General features: G+C 36.8%; 1 protein-coding gene across 2 annotated transcripts in view; it reads left to right on the top strand.

The window, feature by feature from the left end:
• The window catches only part of MICU3 (mitochondrial calcium uptake family member 3), a 96,730-nt gene that overhangs the window by 33,501 nt on the left and 42,721 nt on the right, over nt 1-20,508 (top strand). For both annotated transcript variants that reach the window (XM_074304824.1, XM_074304823.1), the window contains exons 3-5: nt 10,928-10,959; nt 13,424-13,502; nt 17,965-18,012. In XM_074304824.1, the coding sequence (XP_074160925.1) occupies nt 10,928-10,959; nt 13,424-13,502; nt 17,965-18,012 (159 nt within the window). The remainder of the gene's footprint in view (nt 1-10,927; nt 10,960-13,423; nt 13,503-17,964; nt 18,013-20,508) is intronic.

A 20,508-nucleotide genomic window follows, 5' to 3' on the forward strand; every position in this document is an offset into this window, starting at 1 on the left:
TCCAGTCCATCCCCTCCATGGCTGTCAAATTGATATTTCTGTGGCTCAAATTTGACTCTAGTACTTCCTGTCCAAAAAGCTTCAGGGGTTCCCATTATCTCTGGTATAAAATACAAACTCTTTGACTTGACATTTAAAACCCTTCACCGTCTAGTTCCTGCTTATATTCCCAAGGGAATTACCCTCCCCGCTCACAAATCTATGCCTTCTTAACAAGGTTTCAAAAGTTACTATAACCAAGAAATTCATGACCCTATGGTCAAAAGGATAAAACTTCTGTGTATTTGGTTAGGATGGTCTTCAGCCAGTCACAGTGGCCCTTTCGGCTTAGTACAACCTACCAGAGTTTATGCTTTCCTGCAATTACTATAAGGTTGATGTGAAGATCTGAAGGGCTTGTTGAACATCAGGCTTTATGGGAGTCAGTGTCCTAATATGATGATTATGAAAGCCCTGCCAGTCTTTTTTAAATAGTATTTTATTTTTTCCAATTATATGTAAAGTCAATTTTTAGCAATCATTTTTTACAACATTTTGAGTTCCAAATTTTTCTCTTCTCTCTCTCTCTCCCCTTCTCTCTTCCTAAAATGGTAATTTGGTAAAGGTTATATATGTGTAGTCATATAAAACATATTTCCATATTAATCATTATATAAAAGAAAAAACAGACCAGAAGGAAAAAAAATAAAGTGAAAATAGTATGCTTCAGTCTGCATTCAGAGTCCATCAGTTCTTTCTCTGGATAGGGATAATTTTTTCCTTCCCAAGTCTTTCACGAGTCCTAGGTACCTGTGTCCTAGACTGAGTTGTGAAAAACATGGCTCCTAAGGCTGAAAGAGGCAACAGCCCCTCAGAGCACAAGCTACATCTGAGTCATCTCTGAGTCAGAGCTAGGCATGGAGAGAAGGACTATCAGGATGGTTAAGGAGACCTGCAGAGGAAGGGAAGGAGCATGAGATCTCCTGCAGAGGGAAAGTGTTTGAAAAGTTTTTGAAAGTGTTTCCAGCTTCCAGTGTTTGAGAGGCTGCAGAAGGAAGACTGGAATTGTTCTGCTTCCCCAGACAGCAGAGCTGGAAACAATAATAAAAGCTGGCATTTCTGTAGAATTATAAGATTTGTAAACCATTTTACAGTTATTCTCTCACTGGCTCCTCACCACCACCATGGGATTACTTGTAATCTCCATTTTATAACTGAAGACACTGAGCCAGACAGAGAGGGTAAGTAACTTGCCCGACATCCCAGAGCTAATATCTGAGGCCAAATTTGAACTCCGGTCTCCTTGAGCAGTTATCTACTGCTCCATCTCTTAAGAAGTTGCTGAGGAAAAAATAGGGTTGATATAAACAAAAACCTCCTGACAATTACACAATTCCCAGTTTCTGATCTGTCCAAGAGAGGAAAGAGCTGCCCCCAGAGTGGGAATAGAAGAAATATGTAAAAGCTTGAGAAGACAAAGAGGAAAAGGGAGAGGACAGTGGTACTTTCAAGTTTAGTATATATTGCTTTTATTTTGAGTTTCATGGATTATTTTCACATATGATTTTCTTTCAAATACACAAGTTTTAGGGGCAGCTAGGTGGCGCAGTGGATAGAGCACTAGCCTTGAATTCAGGAGGAACCAAGTTCAAATCTGGTCTCAGACACTTCCTAGCTGTGTGACCCTGGGCAAGTCACTTAACCCCAGCCTTGGGGGGGGGGGAGAACAAATGTATAAGTTTTAAATGGTTATTTATATATTTTCTTTAAATTTAGAGGCCACTTACATGGTGAAAGTTACTGGAAAATGCCCATTTATACCTTTCTACTACTCCTAGAAAACTTTCCTTTTCCTACTTTTATTAAATACAGAATGAATTTCCCTTCACATATCAAAAGCTTGTTATCACATTATCATTTTAAGGCTCACATGAAACTGGATGGGAAGAAAAGAAGGAAAACACATGTTGCTATATTCTGACATTATTGTAAGAAAAACACATCTGAAGAGTTTCCAAAGAAGTGAGGAAATGAAATCTTCCTTTGAAAAGCATTCATAATGGCATTTTATTCTTCTGAGGAAAAGTTTTCAATATTGGGCATGGTGACCTGTTTGGCAGAATGAATATCTTCTATGAATAATTTATACTGCAGATCTGGTTAACCCTACAGAACTCAAGAGGGTACTCACTTCTGTATTTGATAAATAGCTACTGAGCACTAATGTTGTCATTTTAATCATTTCATTTTCAACTTTCCTTACAAAATCAGTATTGCATTATTACAGAAAGAGCAAAATTATAAAGCACTATTAAAATTGCCTCTTGTTTATTTAGGGGAGAATGTGTTCTTAAATGCATTTATAACACTTTCTTGCCAGATAGATAAAATGAACCTTTTTTCATCAGCTGAGTGTATTTGCAGAGGCTCACCAAACCTTTTAGAACAAGAAAGAAGTTTGCACCTATATAGTAATGCAAAAAAGAAGCTGTCTTTCATTTTAACAGGAAAATCTATAAATAATTGATCTTTCTGACATACAGACATTTACAACATTATGGAAATATTCCTTCTTTTTGTCTTTAAACATAAATGTTGATCATGTGTGTTTCTTTTATGCCTGGAATAGTTAAGCAGCAAAGAATATGTATCTTTTAAATTGTGGAATATATATATATATATAAACATGAAGTATACAGATGTATCATGTTTATATAGAATACTTGGGCAGTTAGGTGGCACTATGGATAGAGTACAGAAACTGGAGTCAAGAAGACTCACCTTCCTTTGTTCAATTCTGGCCTCATAAGCTTATTAAGCTGTCTAACCTGGGCAAGTCACTTCACTCTGTTTCCTCAGTTTCCTTTATCTATAAAATAAGCTAGAGAAGGAAATGGCAAGCCACTATAGTAATTTTGCCAAGAAAACTCCAAATGTAATCACAATGAGTTGGACGTGACTAAAAATGATTACACAACAATATAGAGTACTTATTATTTTTTGACTATCATAGTGTAATTGAAATTAATCCTTTCTTCTATGAAACAAGATTTTAAAAAAAGTATTTGGGACTAGATATGAGCTCGTGTAATGACAACATATTATGTGTTGTGGAAAGGGTTTCAGGTACAGGAGCACCCTCCTGATAGCTTCACTAAGGACATTCAGTTATTTTTCAGTCATGTTCAACTCTCTGTTGTTTGGCCACAGCACATAGTTGGAACAAGCATGTGGAACATGGAGCCTAACTGGAGAACTGGAACCTCAGTACAACAAAATGAATCTTTGCTCTAAAATCAGCCACAAAACCTAAGTCACTCCATCCCTATACATCATGACTTGTGGGAGCACCGCTAACACTGCTTCTTTTCCTTAGAAGGCAATACAAATATTTCCTGACAAAGACGAGGGTTGTAGGGTATGTTCAGAGAAGACTAGTACCTCGGTGTGAGAATTGCTTTCCACTTTTGTGTCTATCCACCTGTATCAGCCAGCTCTCACCTGTGGCTCCAGAAAGCAGCAGCATGCTTAGCAGCCACACACCAGTAAACTTTTTCAGGTGATGGGCTAAACCAGTTTGAGGGTAATTGAGGAATCTCAAACCCTTTAGTGAGTTAGGGAAGTATCTACCCCAAGCATATGAAGACTTCACTCGGTAGAAAGAGCTGTTGAGAACAATGTATTCCATTGGCAGATGAAACAGGTGCTATAAAGTGCTTAAAGCTTGTTTAGAGATTGAAGTTGCCAAGATCATCCACTGCATCCCCAGCCATCCCCAATCATATTGACCTGTTTTGACACTCCAATGTCAAAGTGGAAAAATGAGTGAGGCTGGCAACTTCACCCAACTCTACTTCACTGCAGTGTATGTGTAAATCAAAAGACATGACCCACACCATTTTACCATTTTTACCTACCTCAAAGAGGCAAGTAAAAAGTAGCAGCTGTAGACAAACTGGGAGTTATAGGCACAACCCTATACCCACATAGGTAAGACCTTTAGGTATTCTTTTCACTGAACTGAAGCAGCAATGGGATTTGGAAATCTTCTTACCTCCTGATGTGAAGAAGGGGCTAGAAAAGGTGACCCCAAAATTGTCTGCTTTGCCCAACCCTGCTCTGCTTACCACACTGGACAAGGATCTCACCTTGCAGTCAAAACACACACAAAAAAACCCCAAAACCTTTTGCAAAGATGATTCCACTCATCATCAGTACATGTAATCTATACACATTTATGGACAACAAAAGTCTAGTAAACCTGAAAGAAAATCACAGAGTGCAGGAGATGGGGACAACAAAGGAAGAGGAGGTGTTTTTTTCTTAGTCATTGTTGGCAATATTCTTGCCAGACCCCCAACCAAAAATTAAACTCGAAATACAAAAATTAAAAGGAGAAATCAATAAAATTGAAAGTAAAAAAACTATTGAATTAATAAATAAAACCAAGAGTTGGTTTTATGAAAAAGCCAATAAAATAGATAAACCTTTGGTAAATTTGATCAAAAAAAAGAAAGAGGAAAATCAAATTGATAGTCTTACAAATGAAAAGGGGGATCTTTCCACCAATGAAGAGGAAATTAGAGAAATAATAAGGAGTTACTTTGCCCAACTTTATGCCAATAAATTTGATAACTTAAGTGAAATGGATGACTTTCTCCAAAAATATAGGCTCCCTAGATTAACAGAGGAGGAGATAAATTGCTTAAATAGTCCCATTTCAGAAAAAGAAATAGAACAAGCTATTAATCAACTCCCCAGGAAAAAATCCCCAGGGCCAGATGGATTCACATGTGAATTCTACCAAACATTTAAAGAACAATTAGCCCCAATGTTATATAAATTATTTGAAAAAATAGGGGATGAAGGAGTCCTACCAAACTCCTTTTATGACACAGACATGGTACTGATACCTAAACCAGGTAGATCGAAAACTGAGAAAGAAAATTATAGACCAATCTCCTTAATGAATATTGATGCTAAAATCTTAAATAAGATATTAGCAAAAAGACTTCAGAAAATCATCTCCAAGATAATACACTATGATCAAGTAGGATTTATTCCAGGAATGCAGGGCTGGTTTAATATTAGGAAAACTATTAATATAATTGACCATATTAATAATCAAATTAATAAGAACCATATGATCATCTCAATAGATGCAGAAAAAGCATTTGACAAAATCCAACATCCATTCCTACTAAAAACTCTTGAGAGTATAGGAATAAATGGATTATTCCTTAGAATAATCAGGAGTATATATTTAAGACCGTCAGTAAGCATAATATGCAATAGAAATAAACTGCAACCTTTCCCAGTAAGATCAGGAGTGAAACAAGGTTGCCCACTATCACCATTACTATTCAATATAGTACTAGAAACGCTAGCCTCGGCAATAAGAGCCGAGAAAGAGATTCAAGGAATTAGAGTAGGAAATGAGGAAATTAAACTATCACTTTTTGCAGATGACATGATGGTATACTTAGAGAACCCCAAAGACTCTGCTAAAAAGCTACTAGAAATAATTCAAAATTTCAGCAAAGTGGCAGGATACAAAATAAATCCACATAAATCCTCGGCATTTTTATATATCACTAACAAAATGCAACAGCAAGAGATACAAAGAGAAATTCCATTCCAAACAAATGTTGAGAGTATAAAATATTTGGGAATCCATCTACCAAAGAAAAGTCAGGAATTATATGAGAAAAATTACAAAACACTTGCCACAAAAATAAAATCAGATTTAAATAATTGGAAAGACATTCAGTGCTCTTGGATAGGCCGAGCGAATATAATAAAGATGACAATACTCCCCAAACTAATCTATTTATTTAGTGCTATACCAATCAGACTCCCAAGAAACTATTTTAATGACCTAGAAAAAATAACAACAAAATTCATATGGAAGAATAAAAGGTCAAGAATTGCAAGGGAACTAATGAAAAAAAACTCAGAGGAAGGTGGTCTAAGTGTACCTGATCTAAAGCTATATTATATAGCAGCAGTCACCAAAACCATTTGGTACTGGCTACGAAATAGAACGGTAGATCAGTGGAACAGATTAGATACAAAGGACAAAAAAGGATACATATATAGCAACCTAATCTTTGACAAACCCAAAGATTCCAACATTAGGGATAAAAATTCATTATTCGGAAAAAACTGTTGGGAAAACTGGAAATTAGTATGACAGAAATTAGATATGGATCCACACTTAACACCATATACCAAGATAAGATCAAAATGGGTCCATGATTTAGGCATAAAGAATGAGATCATAAATAGATTAGAGGAACAGAGGATAATCTACCTCTCAGACTTGTGGAGGAGGAAGGAATTTATGACCAGAGGAGAACTAGAGATCATTATTGATCACAAAATAGAAGATTTTGATTACATCAAACTAAAAAGTTTCTGTACAAATAATACTAATGCAAACAAGATTAGAAGGGAAGTAACAAATTGGGAAAATATTTTTAAAAACAAAGGTTCTGACAAAGGTCTCATTTCCAAAATATATAGAGAACTGACCATAATTTATAAGAAACCGAACCATTCTCCAATTGATAAATGGTCAAAGGATATGAACAGACAATTCTCAGAGGAAGAAATTGAAACTATATCCACTCACATGAAAGAGTGTTCCAAATCACTACTGATCAGAGAAATGCAAATTAAGACCACTCTGAGATACCACTACACACCTGTCAGATTGGCTAAGATGACAGGAACAAATAATGACAAATGTTGGAGGGGATGTGGGGAAATTGGGACACTGATACATTGCTGGTGGAGTTGTGAAAGAATCCAGCCATTCTGGAGAGCAATCTGGAATTATGCCCAAAAAGTTATCAAACTGTGCATACCCTTTGACCCAGCAGCGCTACTACTGGGATTATATCCCAAAGAAATACTAAAGAGCGGAAAGAGACATATATGTGCCAAAATGTTTGTGGCAGCTCTTTTTGTTGTAGCTAGAAACTGGAAGATGAATGGATGTCCATCAGTTGGAGAATGGTTGGGTAAATTGTGGTATATGAAGGTTATGGAATATTATTGCTCGGTAAGAAATGACCAGCAGGAGGAATATAGAGAGGCCTGGAGAGACTTAAATCAACTGATGCTGAGCGAAATGAGCAGAGCCAGAAGATCACTGTACACTTCAACAACAATACTGTATGAGGATGTATTCTGATGGAAGTGGAAATCTTCAACATAAAGAAGATCCAACTCACTTCCAGTTGATCAATGATGGACAGGGGTAGCTGCACCCAGAGAAGAAACACTGGGAGGGGAATGAAAATTGTTAGCACTAATATCTGTCTGCCCAGGTTGCATGTACCTTCGGATTCTAATGTTTATTGTGCAACAAGAAAATGATATTCACACACATGTATTGTACCTAGACTATATTGTAACATATGTAAAATGTATGGTATTGCCTGTCATCGGGGGGAGGGAATAGAGGGAGGGGGGTAATTTGGAAAAATGAATACAAGGGATAATATTATAAAATATATATATATAATAAAAAAAAATTAAAAAAAAAATTAAAAAAAAATTAAAAAAAAAATTAAAAAAAAAAATATTCTTGCCAGAGTCCTCTGGTGTTCCTGATGGTACGTTTGCTTGCCCCATTCTGGGTAATCTGTGATGTTCTCAAGCTTTCCCAATCACCCATGGAGTGAAGCAGGGCTGTGTGCTTGCTCCTATGCTTTTTAGCTTGATGTTTTCAGCTTTGTTGCCAAATGCCTTCAACAAGGATGAAAACAGCATCAAAGTCGGCTACCATACTGATGATAAATTATTTAATTGAAAAAGCTACAAACCAAGACTAAAGTAGGAGAGTTGGTGCACAACTTGGTGCTTACAGATGATTGTAAATATGTGAAACCACTGAGGCTGAGATGCAACAAAGTTTAAATTAATTCTTTGCTGCTTGTGCTAATTTTGGCATAATTCACACCAACAAAACCATCCATTAGTTACAGCAAACATGGAAACTTTGAATACTATGGATAAATCTAACTTGTCAGTATGCTTGGTACGTACACATGGATATTGAGGTTGACACATACATTGCCAGACCTAGTTCAGTGTTTGGGAGGCTCCAAAGGAAAGAGGGGGAGAGAAGAGGTAGTTGCCTGCCAGACTGAAGGTCTACAGAGCTGTTGTGCTCACCCTGTTGTTCTATGCCTGTGAAACCTAGACAGACTACCAGCACCATGCCAGGAAACTGAATTGCTTCCATTGGGTTTGTTTTTGGAAGATTCTGAAGATCATCTGACAAGACAAGATCCCAGACGCTGAAGTTCTTTCTTGAGCTGAATCGCTAAGCATTCTAACTCTGCAGCAAAGACCTCAATGCTGATGGACTGGCTATGTTGTTCTAATGTCAAAGATACACTTACCTAAAAGACTATCTTATGGAGAACTCACACAAGGTAAGCACTCATAGGGAGGGCAGAAGAAGTGATACAAAAACACTCTCAGAGTCTCTTTGAACAACTTTGAAGTTCATTGTGTGACATGAGAAGCACTAATAAATAACTGCCCAGCATGGGGTGGCCCCGTCCAAAAAGGGACTGTGCTCTATGAGCAAAACAGAATTGCAGTAGTTCAAGAGAACCATGCCAAGTTCTCCAAATGTTCATGTGCACAATTTGTGCCTGACCTGTAGTGGAGCCTTATTTTGCTCTGATCAGCCACAATCACTCATACTGCACCTGGACTTCATCATAGTGATGCCATTTTGGTCCTCTTTGAGAGTAAAAGACAACAATCAATGACAAGAGATGAAGTAAAGAATATGCACGGCCTGTATGTTCTGGTTTACTCTGGATGACGAAAACTGAACTGATTCTATTTACCCTGCTGGCTTCATAGAGATCCTTAGCATCAAGAAGACAGACCAACATTTCCGTCGGGTTGCATGGCACCAAGATTCCCTGGGCTGTTCCTTGCCTCACATCAGAGAAGGTGAAGTCCATATTGTGCAACTTATGAAGGATCTTTGTGAGCACAAAAGGCATTACCTCTTCCTCAGTCTAGTGCGCCATGATACCTGTGTTGTATGTTACCCAGATCCACTCATCAAAGGGACTAAGTGTGAAAGCTGATTTAAATCAGACACGATGTTGGCAGGTTTGATAATGGTAGGCTTTGTGTGGAGATCGATGGGATCTTCAGAGGATGCTCAGAGGGACCCCCAAACAGCAAGTCATCCATGTACAGAATACCAGGCCTTCAGGCAATTTTGTTACTGGTAAAAGGATCAAGTCTTGGATTTCTCAGTTCTAAGAAAAGACATCCACTTGATTTTTGCTAAAGAAAGAGACAAGGGATTAATAGGTAATCAAAACTGTAGAGAAAAAATCAAAGCTAAATAGTATGATGAGGGTAGAATAGAGGAAGGGAAGGAAGTAAAGACTGGAGGATAGAAAGGAGGGAAGAAGGAAAACTATTAAAACAGAAGATCTATGTGTTTCATATGAAACAAGCAGATAATTTCATCTGTTATTTTTCTTGGGATCATCTGACTTCTTATACAAAAGCTAACAAGCTTTATTTTTTCCATTTCAGTTATTTTTTACAGTATTATGAGGAGCCACAAAATATAGCTTTATCTAACCCATTACTCAAATATCTTGATATCTTGTCCCTATCACTCTCACCATTTGGCAGAAAGCAGATGTTGACTTAATCAGGAAGTTTCTGATTTAGTTCCATCTCCTTTTTGCAGCATTTGTTTTGCATAATTAAAATTTCTCTAAGAAATTATCATAGAACCAATCTCTTCAATTCAAATAATTTTCTAAAGTTGATAGCTTATTCAGACAGGTCTTTAGAGCTACTGTCATGAAAATCTGGATCTTCTCAGTTAGCCTTCTAAATTCCTCTTTATTTTTGTTCTCCAGCTGAATTTTGTTGTTGAGTTTTTTGTTTTGTTTGATCAATGGGTTCTGTTTTATGTTACAAACATAAAAAAACAAATTATTCCCCCTCTTGGAGGGAAATAAAACAGTAAAGTAGAACTAATGATGTAGTGACTTCATCTGACGGTGTGTGATACATTCTCCATTGGTAGCACCCATATAGAATATTAAATGAGGCAGTGCTGTGCAAAGTCATCAGCCTCATTTTCTCCTCTGGTCATCAGATTCTAGAGATAAGACAAAGATCAAAGCAACTGGAGATGATAAGTAGGGGACAGTTGAATGGTTAGAACACTAGGCCTGAGATCAGGAATATCTGAGTTCAAATCCCACCTCAGACATTTAATAGCTGTATAACTCTAGGCAAGTTATTTGACCTTTGATTGCCTCACCTGTAAAATGAGGATAATAATAGCACCTACCCCACCAGACTGTTGTGAGAATCAAATGAGATCTCTGTAAAGTACTTAGCACGGTGTCTGGCACAGAGAAGGCTCTGCATAAATGCCAGCTATTAATGCTATTGTTATTGTACAGTAAACCTCATTAAAAGCAGAAGATTCTTCCCCAGTGCTTGGGCCATAGGCAATGAATGTTTCAGCCTGGATAGAATCTTAACTCAGTGAAGTTTTGGCACATTCTGGCAAGGAGATTTTAACTAGTAGGGTTAGTGTGTGTGTGTGTGCCCATGGTGTGCATGTGTGTCAGAGTTAAAGCTAAGATTAAACTAAGGAAGAATACAATTGTGTAAAATGTGTTCCCTCTTTTGTTGGTATGCATGAGGAAGTTTTTACAATAGAAATAATATAGGTTTTTTAAAAACAAGTCATACCTAAGTCCTAAACTTGTAATTTAAAAAAAGTGTTATCCCTTACGCATCCCTTTGCAAAAGTGATATAAGCAAAAGAAAGCACTTTATCAAATTTCAGGCTGGCTATGGAAACATAAGCTATTATTACTGCACAGTTTACATAAGCATTCATGTCCTAATTTTTGTTTGCTCATTTTAGGTGTTAAACAGTGGAGATCACTTTCGAAACAGGTGAGAAGCATTTGAGCTGTCACTCACAGACTTGGCCTATCTGGTGGTGGGTAATGTGTTGCAGAGTGAGCAAAAACAGTTCTGTTAATCAGAGATATGTAAATACTCTGAAAATATAGGGGCCTGAAATGGATTGGGGACGCAGACAAATGTTTCCACACAACCCCAACCTTTCCTCCCAAGCCCATTACTCCATTCCCCTGTCTCCTGAGTTCTAGAACCTCCTCTCTTTAGTCTGCACATGTCAAGGTTAGGTGATGATCCTGGAGAAGGAAAAGGAAGAGGAGGAGGATGAAGAAAAAAAGTGTGCCTTTTTTATCCACTACATTCTGATGAGATGGATGCTTGTTATACTGGCATCTGCTTCTACTAGAAGGTAGAGCTGAACATTCTCTTGGCTTTAGTGACAGGTTGAGAAACAGTCTCAGTCGTGTGTGGCTGTTTGAATCCTGGCGTGGCATTTAACACAAACTATCCAGGGACAAAACTTTCCCTTAAAGGATAGCCAAGTCATGGATACATTTGTTCATTCAGTACTGTAGTGTAGTACTCAGATTCATGGATGTGGGAATTCCCTCCACTAAGTCAGATCAAAGCCAAAGATGTATAAAATTTTAAATTTTTTCACAAACAAATCTAATGTTAGAAAAAATTCTAAAATTAGAAAGGAATAAAATCTTTGCTATAAGTTTCTTTGATAAAGATCTCAAATTCAAAATACAGATATAAACACATAGGTAGTATACATATATATATATATATTTATATGTATGAAACTGATTCTAATTCATAAGAATAAGAGCCACTCTTCTATTGATAGTCAATGGATGTAAACAGGCAGTAAAAATCCCTGCTGCCAACAATCACACAAAAAATTCTCTAAATCACAATCACATAATATGCAAATTAAAGAACTTTGAGATTTTATCACATACCAGATGACAAAAGAGGAAGATGGCAATTGTTGAAGGGTCTGGGGAAAAGCAAGTACACTGATGCCTGTAGACAGCCCTATAAACTGACCCCGCAAATTTTTTTTTATTACGGCTTTTTATTGACAGAACATATGCATGAGTAATTTTTCAACATTGTCTCTTGCATTTACTTCTGTTCCAACTTTTTCCTTCCCTCCCTCCACCCTCTCCCCTAGATGGCAGGCCGTCTCATACATGTTAAACATGTTAAAGTATATCTTAGATACAATATGCAGGTCCATACAATTCTCTTGTTGCACAAGAAAAATTGGATTCAGAAGGCAAAAAATAACCTGGGAAGAAAAACAAAAATGCAAGTAGTCCACATTCATTTCTCAATGTTCCTTCTCTGGGTGTAGCTGATTCTGTCCATCATTGATCAATTGGAACTGAATTAGATCTTCTCTTTGTCGAAAATATCCACTTCCATCAGAATATATCCTCATACAGTATCCTTGTTGAAGTATATAATGATCTCCAGCTTCTGCTCATTTCACTCAGCATTGGTTCATGTAAGTCTTTCCAAGGCTCTCTGTATTCATCCTACTGGTCATTTATTACAGAACAATAATATTCCATAGAATTTATATACCACAATTTACCTAACCATTCTCCAATTGATGGGCATCCATTCAATTTCCAGTTGCTAGCCACTACAAAAAGGGCTGCCACAAACATTTCTGCACATGTGGGTCCCTTTCTCTCCTTTAAGATCTCTTTGGGATATAAGCCCAGTAGAGATACTGCTGGATCAAAGGTATGCACAGTTTGATAACTTTTTGAGTATAGTTCTAAATTGCTCTCCAGAATGGTTGGATCCATTCACAACTCCACCAACAACGCATCAGTGTCCAAGTTTCCCCATATTCTCTTCAACATTCAGCATTATCTTTTCCTGTCATTCTAGACAATCTGACAGGTGTATAATGGTATCTCAGAGTCGTCTTAATTTGCATTTCTCTGATCAATAGTGATTTGAAACATTCTTTCATATGAGTAGAAATAGTTCCAGTTTCTGTGACTCTCCTCAATGATTTTTTTGAGAGGCTTAACAACTTTTTCCTTTACAGAATAAACAGCTCTATACCCTTGAAGAATAGCCTCAAATTTATTCTTAGGCCCCTTATGCAGTTATAAATGGGAAGATGACATGTAGTTAGTACTGAACAGCCCCTTGTTAGTGGATAGGAGAGAATAATAAAAAAGAAAATATGGAAAGATTTTTTAAAGAAAATATCTAGTTGGTGGACCACAACATAGCATTCTCACTCTGTTGTTATTTGCTTGCATTTTGTTTTCTTTCCCAGTTTTATTTTACCTTCTTGATCCGATTTTTCTCATACACCAAGATAGCTGTATAAATATCTATACATATATTGGATTTAACATGAAAAAGAAAAAATGGGGAAAAAAAGAAAATATCCAGTTGTCTTATTTGCTAAGGTGAATGTTTTTTGGCCTCATATTCAATAATTAAAATATTTTTATAGGAATTAAATGAAATGCTTAAAGAAACACCACCAGCTTGGAAAGGATCATCAAAACTTTTTCGAAATCTTAAGGAAAAAGGTAAATTAATTGATAATTCTTATTACTTTGGAATTTTATTATATTTTTATGTTGACGTACTTTGGGATTGTTTCTCTAAAAGCAATTCAGCTTTATTCTTCAAGGAGCCAGAAGCATCAAGACTGTGGTTTCCCTAAAAAAAAAAAAATCACCTAATAATAATGCACATGCACAAAACCTGTAATCTTTGTTCCATGCTGTTTCACAATACATGGAAATGTGCCTTGATAAAATCGTCTGGCAGCCAGCCTGAAGACAATCTTTCCAGGTTCTCCATCTTCTTTATTATCCCTCCAATAGAACACAACAATTTGCAACTTGTTTTCCACTTTAATCCATTTTATTGACAGCTTTGGTTTTTTAGCAGGTCTTTCAGCTCTCTATTGTCACCTTTCCTTGTAAAAAAGGAATGTAGTTAGGTCAGACTCCAGGCCCTGACCCCAGAAACTGTCCTGCAGAGAGGGTCAGGCCTCTGTCTGCCCTGGCCTCAAATTCCAAGCCTTGTGTCAGCCTACTGGGCTGTTAGATTCCTCTTCCTGACCTTACTACATACATTTTTGGTCCCACTCTGCTGGTTGCCTCTGCCCAAGCTCTGACAGATCTTTCCATGGAAAACGACTTTTTAGAAGAAATGTTTTGTTAAGCAGAACCCATTTCATATTATCCCTATTCAGGTGTATTCAGGCTTTGGGACCCACATGTATTCTTGTGATGGAAGTGGAATATTTAGGTTCTCAAAGCACACTTAGTCAAAATTTCTCCTACACAAACTTTTTTGCATTTTATACATATGCTCCTTTATTTATATCCTCCACTTTTCTTGTCCATGAAATAAACATAGCAATAACTCACAAAACTTTAAAGGATTTGTATCTGCTTTCAGTAATCTGCATTTTCTACTGCCTTGAAAGCTTGGAAGGTACCTGGTACTTCAGGGTATTCTTGAATAGCTGGTGTTTTTCTTTTCTATCTAGGCCTGAATATCTACTTGCAAACTTTTTTTCTTTTTTAATATGTTTTTCAAATTTATTTTATTTGAAGAAACAGAATAAGAAAAAGAGAAAAACAGAAAAGAAATACAAAACAAAAGAACATTTTCATGCAGAACATCAGGGAGGTTTCAAAATATGTAACAACAAATTACCAGTTCAAGAAAGTATATTTATATTAGTAGAAGAAACAATATGCATGAATGTTCATCTTTATTTCCTTGTAAATTGTTCTTTTGTTCTCTGCTGTGCACCTTTTTACTTAATTCTTTTCCCCCTTTCATCCCCACCCCACCTCTAAGCAGGCTATAATTAAGAAAGGATATATTTATATACACATATGTAAATATATACATACATACATATATATACCCCCACACATACACACACATATCTTTCCTATCCCTGCTGACCTTTTGCTTTAATTCTGCTCCTAACTTGCCTTGTTATTACTTAACTTCTTCTCAGCCATGGATCCCTCCCTTGTCTTTTGCTTCCCTGTCCATCCATCTCTCCTCACTTATTTCTTTGTAGATTTTGGAGATGCTATACCCTTCATAGTATATATGTAGTATTGTCTATTTAGCCCATTCTGGATGTAAGTGGGTTTTCAGAACCAACTTAGGTTCATAATTTCAGAACTATGAGTCCTCCTTGCCCCTCTAATGCCTTTGTGTCTATTCTTCCTCTGCATCTCATTTTTATGACATAATTACTATTTTTACTTTAATTCTGCCCCAATCTTTCTTTTGAGCAGCCCTGTGGTTGATGTCCTTAAATATATGCTGTACATTTCCCATGTAAAAAAACATTAACAATTTGTCCATGTTAAGTTCCTTGAAATTGATCTTTGATATTGGCTCTATATGTTAATTTTTTTATTAAGTTCTGGTTTGTTTGATAGAAAATCCTGAAAATCTTCAAATTCATTAAATTTCCATTTTTTTCATTCAGTATTATAGATAACTTTGCTGGATATGTTATTTTTTTTTTTTTTACCACAGGCCTAGTTCTTTTGATTGTCAATAGATAGAATTCCAGGACCTCTGATCTTTTATTATGACTACTGATAAGTCCTGTATAATTCTATTTGTAGCTCCAACATATTTGAATTGTTTTTTTCTTGTTTCTTGCAAAATTTTCTCTTTAATCTGAGGATTTTGAAATTTGGTAGTAATGTTCCTGTGGGTTTTCCACAAAGGATCTCATTGAGGTGATGATTGATAGATTTTCTTTATTTCTATTTTCCTCTCCAGCTCTATCACTCCACGACAATTTTCTTGGATTATTTCTGGCATTATTGTATCAAGGTTCTTTTTCTGGTGACAATTTTCAGGCAATCCAATTCTTCTTAGATTTTCTTTTCTTGATCTGTTCTCCAGATCTGTCATTTTTCTTATAAGATGTTTCACATTTTGTTCAATTTTTTCATTCTTTATAATCTGTTTTGTTATTTCTTGGTCTCTCATATCTTCATTGGCTTCCTCTAGCCCAGTTCTAATTTTCAGAGTTATTTTCATTCTTGAGACTCTGTATTTCCTTTTCTAGTTACTTTTTTTCATAGTTTTTTTGTTTTTCTTGGATGGTTTTTATTTTCCTTTTTAGATTTTCCTCAATATCTCTCATTTGATTTTTACATTCTTTTTTGAGTTCTTCTATAAATGTTCTGTGGGCAGGGAGCCATTTTTTGGTAGTTTTTGGAGTAGAAGATTTTTTACTTCTCTCTCCTTTGACCAGGAACCCCAAACCAAGAGCTCCCCCTGTCAAGCAAGTGCTGGAAGCCTCTAGTTGTAGTTGTTCTACTGCTTCTGTACTCACCATGTACTGCTTCCTTCCCTCCCAAGTCCACTTCCAGTAGCACAAGTGCGCCTGGTGTTCTTAATTAGCTGAGGTTCCTTCAATCTGCCTGGACTCAGACCTGGATTCCACAATCCGGACATGAAAGGCTCTGTAGTTCCTGCTGAGGCTCCAGCTATACCAAGCTCATCTAGGAGTCCCCACTTGATGTTTTTATGGAGCTGGCCAGGAGGTATTTGCATGTCACAGGGCTTAATATCCTGACCATGGATCTTTCTTTGGATCTTCTCTCATAGTATCAGAAGGATCCTAATTCTTCCCCAAATCTTCTTGATTTTTCACCTGTTTGTCCTGAGATGTAAATTTGTTCTATTTGTGGAGGAAATCAGGAAGAACCTGAAATTAACTAACCTACTCTTCCATCTTTCCAGAATCCTTCTTTTGTTTCTTGGAGTAAAATTGTGACTACCTTGGAGCCTGGGCCACCTACACAGACATTTTCTTCTTTTTTCACTTACATTTCAGTCCATTTTTGCTTTTCTTCTTCTGTGAATGATCCTTATGGCCTCTTAAGACATTCTCAATCCATAGTGGCTATCCCAGAATCCTTCTTGCAAGTCACCCAAGGCAGCCAAGTAGAACTATTTGACAAGAGGTCACTATATTTTCATCCAAATAAAAGACAAAAAGACCATCAGGGGCTCCTGGTGAACTCCCTTTCCAAGTCTCAAAGTTTTTCAGCCTTACTTTAGTTATTCACAAAAAGGGGTAGCTCTGAAGAATAATGACTGGTGAATGATGTCATAAGTCTTGAAACCCCTTTGTCAAGCAATTGAGCCCTTGATAAAAGAGAGAAAGGCTCACTTCTCAGTTTTTACCCAGTCCATCCAGCCACAAGTTTTACTCTTATGTGGAACAGTTCAGAATCAACTACCCAGATACAGGTCAGTGGCTCTAAACAGCAGACTTTACCCGAACGTGGAAACATTTCTATTTGAATCTCCACCACCACCATCCCCCACATACTTTTTTGGAAGACCATATTTAAGAGCCATTTTTCCTTCCTACAGAATATGAAAACATGGCTTGGACATATGAAAGAAATCCCAAAAAGGATGGTTGTAGGTTGGAGCCTATCCTCTTTTTGAATCCAAACAGAAATCACATTTCTAAGCAACATATCTAGCTTGTCAATAGTCTATTCCTGCCTTATTCTTACTAAGTTGAGCACTGTTGAGCAATGTCAAAAAGTTAGGTTCTCCATCATCTGTGCGAATTTTATGTTAATATTATATAGAGTGTGATTCATAAAAATGATTTAATAAAAGCTAATAAATTAATGATGATTAATAATGTTAATAATAATATGAGCAGTTCCCACAATATATCTTTCCATTTGTTTTAATAAACAGTAAGAAGAATTTGACCCAGTTTTACCTAAGAGTCTATGAAAATAAGAGATTAGAATCCATTTAGCTTTTTGGTTATGATTTCATAAAGTATCATAGTCTAACCTAACCCAAAATTTAACATCTACTATAGAACTTTGCCTAGTAGTTCTTTCTATAGGTATAACATTTTCATCTAAAATGTGTTTATAGTAATACATAAAAGATAGAATAACATTGTGCCTATTTTCTATTATTTGGAGCTGATTATTTTTTTTTTCTTCTTAGGTGTGATTTCTTACACAGAGTACCTGTTTCTTTTATGTATTTTAACAAGTAAGTATAGTTTTTTTGTTAGGGTAAACATTGAGTTCTGGGAGTCAGGTGGGCAAAACAGTGCAAATTTAAGATTCCAAACAGCCTTGTGGCATGGAGTAGAATTCAAATCTCAAAGCATATGGTCAAGACTACTAAGTGTCATTCTAGGAGAGCTCCCAGGTCCCACCAGAGGAGCCTACAAGTTCACATGCAACATCACAAGATTTTCTGGAGGGTGGGAGCCTTCTTGTATCCTTTTTGTCTTTGAATCCACAACAATGACAAACACTTTGTAGGAGCTCAGAAATATGTATTCTAGAACTTGGGTCCATGGGGTCAGTCATAACTCAGCCAGTTAAGAAGCATTTATTATTAAGTGTCAAATACTTGGCATCGTGCTTAGTGTTAAGGGTACAGAGGATACAAAGAAAGGCAAAAGGTAGCCTCTGTCCTCACAATCTAATGAAGGAGACAACAAGTAAATACAGAGAAACAAGCTAAGCCACAGGATAGCCTGGAAATGACAGGCAGAGGGAAGGCACTAGGAGGATCTCAGGCATGGTGAGATCGATTCTTCCTGCTGAATCTATGCTAACTCTTGGGTGGGATCTGACAGTTGCTAGAGGCTAAATGCCACTCATTGTGAGTGGCCTGACATGCAGGTGCCAGGTTATTATGTATAGGTTTGCTTTAAACATTGATGGTACAAGAAAATGAGAAGCCCTAGTGAAATGATAAGAGTCTGGGGAAAAAAACAGTGAATTGATGTATCATTGTTTAGGATGGCCAGTGGCCATAGCAGAGGAAGCACAGTGGTACCATTAAGAGAATGAGAGAAGAGGGGGATTCAGAGCCTTGACATCAATCATACCTTTCAAATGTTTTAGTGCTTAAAGGATTGGTGATTTTAAGGAATGGGTTTTCCCTCTATCCATACAGATCACAGACCTGCTACAACTTAATAGATGATCTATGCAAGTTGTCATAAGTTGTTAGATCCTTTGAGCCATATGCAACTGAGCCTTTCCAAATAACTTAGCATAGAACCAGGGCCATATCAAGATGAACACCTGAAGGGAGGCCTGAGGATTTACTTTAGGTAATACAAAGGAAACAGGACATAGAATGTCTAAAGTTGGAGTAACCGGACCTATGAGAACAGGATCCACAAAGGTAAGGAAGACCAAATAGAAGGGGAAAGGGTGGTCATCATCATACCCTACACACAATAAGCTGTGAAGTGGTGCAGTAGAAGGAAGGCTGGCACCAAAGGAACTGGGTTCAAATCCCAGCTCTGTCACTCACTACTGGGGGGACTAGGACAAGTGACTTAGCCTTCATTTCTTCCTTTTCTCTGTAAAATGAAAGGGTTTTACTAGCTGAGGTCCCTTTTAGCACTAAACCCAAGCTCATTTTTGAACCAGTCCCGTAGCAGTGACAGCCACATGAGAAAAAATATATAAGATATAGAAATCGACCATCCTAAGACTGGCCCTTGAGACAGCAGAGGTAGGGCATTATGGGATCTGTGTGGACTGTGTAGCAATGACCCTACATGCTTCATGAACCTTCTGGTGCTCTAGAAACATGAGTCTTTAATATGTATTAACACCGTGCTCCTCCAGCTACCACCTGTTGTTCTGTTTTACTTTCATTCTTTCCATTGTCAAATAATACTGATGATGTTAACTTTCTTTCCATTTATATTTGCAAATCTACTTTACCAGATTTAGCACTGATCTGGGAGGCAGCAACACCCATGCCTACAAGGGGACAATCTTCTCTTCTTTCTTGAATATTCTTCTGAATAGTTGCCTAAAGAAGTTTAGAAAACTTGTTTTTATAATAGGCCTGGTCTTAAGCAAGGTTTTCTGATTTGTAAGTGTTGCCAATGCAGATTTAGACAGTGGAGGGCAGTGGAGAATAGGAGCCTGAAATCTTTCCCATTATTAAATTCAGGTAATAACAAATCTATAGATGAGAGATCTCTTTTTAAAACATAGTTGTCTTAGAAGAAAAGGTCAAATATAAAAAAAGAGCTTGGGAAGAGTTCTTTGAAGGATGCTTCAAGTTTTTTTTTTTTTTTTTGTTTGGTTTTTTTTTGTGTTTTTTTTTTGAGAGCCTATGATATATTATTCATCCCCTTTCAGTTTCTTGGTTGGCAAGGTATGGGATAAAGGAGATATATGGGAAACTTTAAGGACTCTTTTATCCTGGCTATTTTTCTTTTAGATTCCTAACTGCTGGAAGCTCTAAACCTTTAGGTATATGATGGGGCAACTACTGTGCACAAGACTGCAGTGTTTCCATCTTCCTTGATGCTGGGATCCTTAAATGAAATCATAACCTTAAGAATTATCTGCCATATCTGACTTTAGTCATTCTTTCCATACCTGATTTGGTTAATATTGCGTTAGCTTTTTACAAGTTAACTGACAAATAGTTTTGAAGGCTGTTGTTTTTTTTCAAAGGACATTCCTTTAACAAAATTGTTAAAGACTCTTCTGGTGACTA

Source organism: Sminthopsis crassicaudata, chromosome 3, assembly GCF_048593235.1.
Source record: "Sminthopsis crassicaudata isolate SCR6 chromosome 3, ASM4859323v1, whole genome shotgun sequence".
NCBI classification, from domain to species: domain Eukaryota; kingdom Metazoa; phylum Chordata; class Mammalia; order Dasyuromorphia; family Dasyuridae; genus Sminthopsis; species Sminthopsis crassicaudata.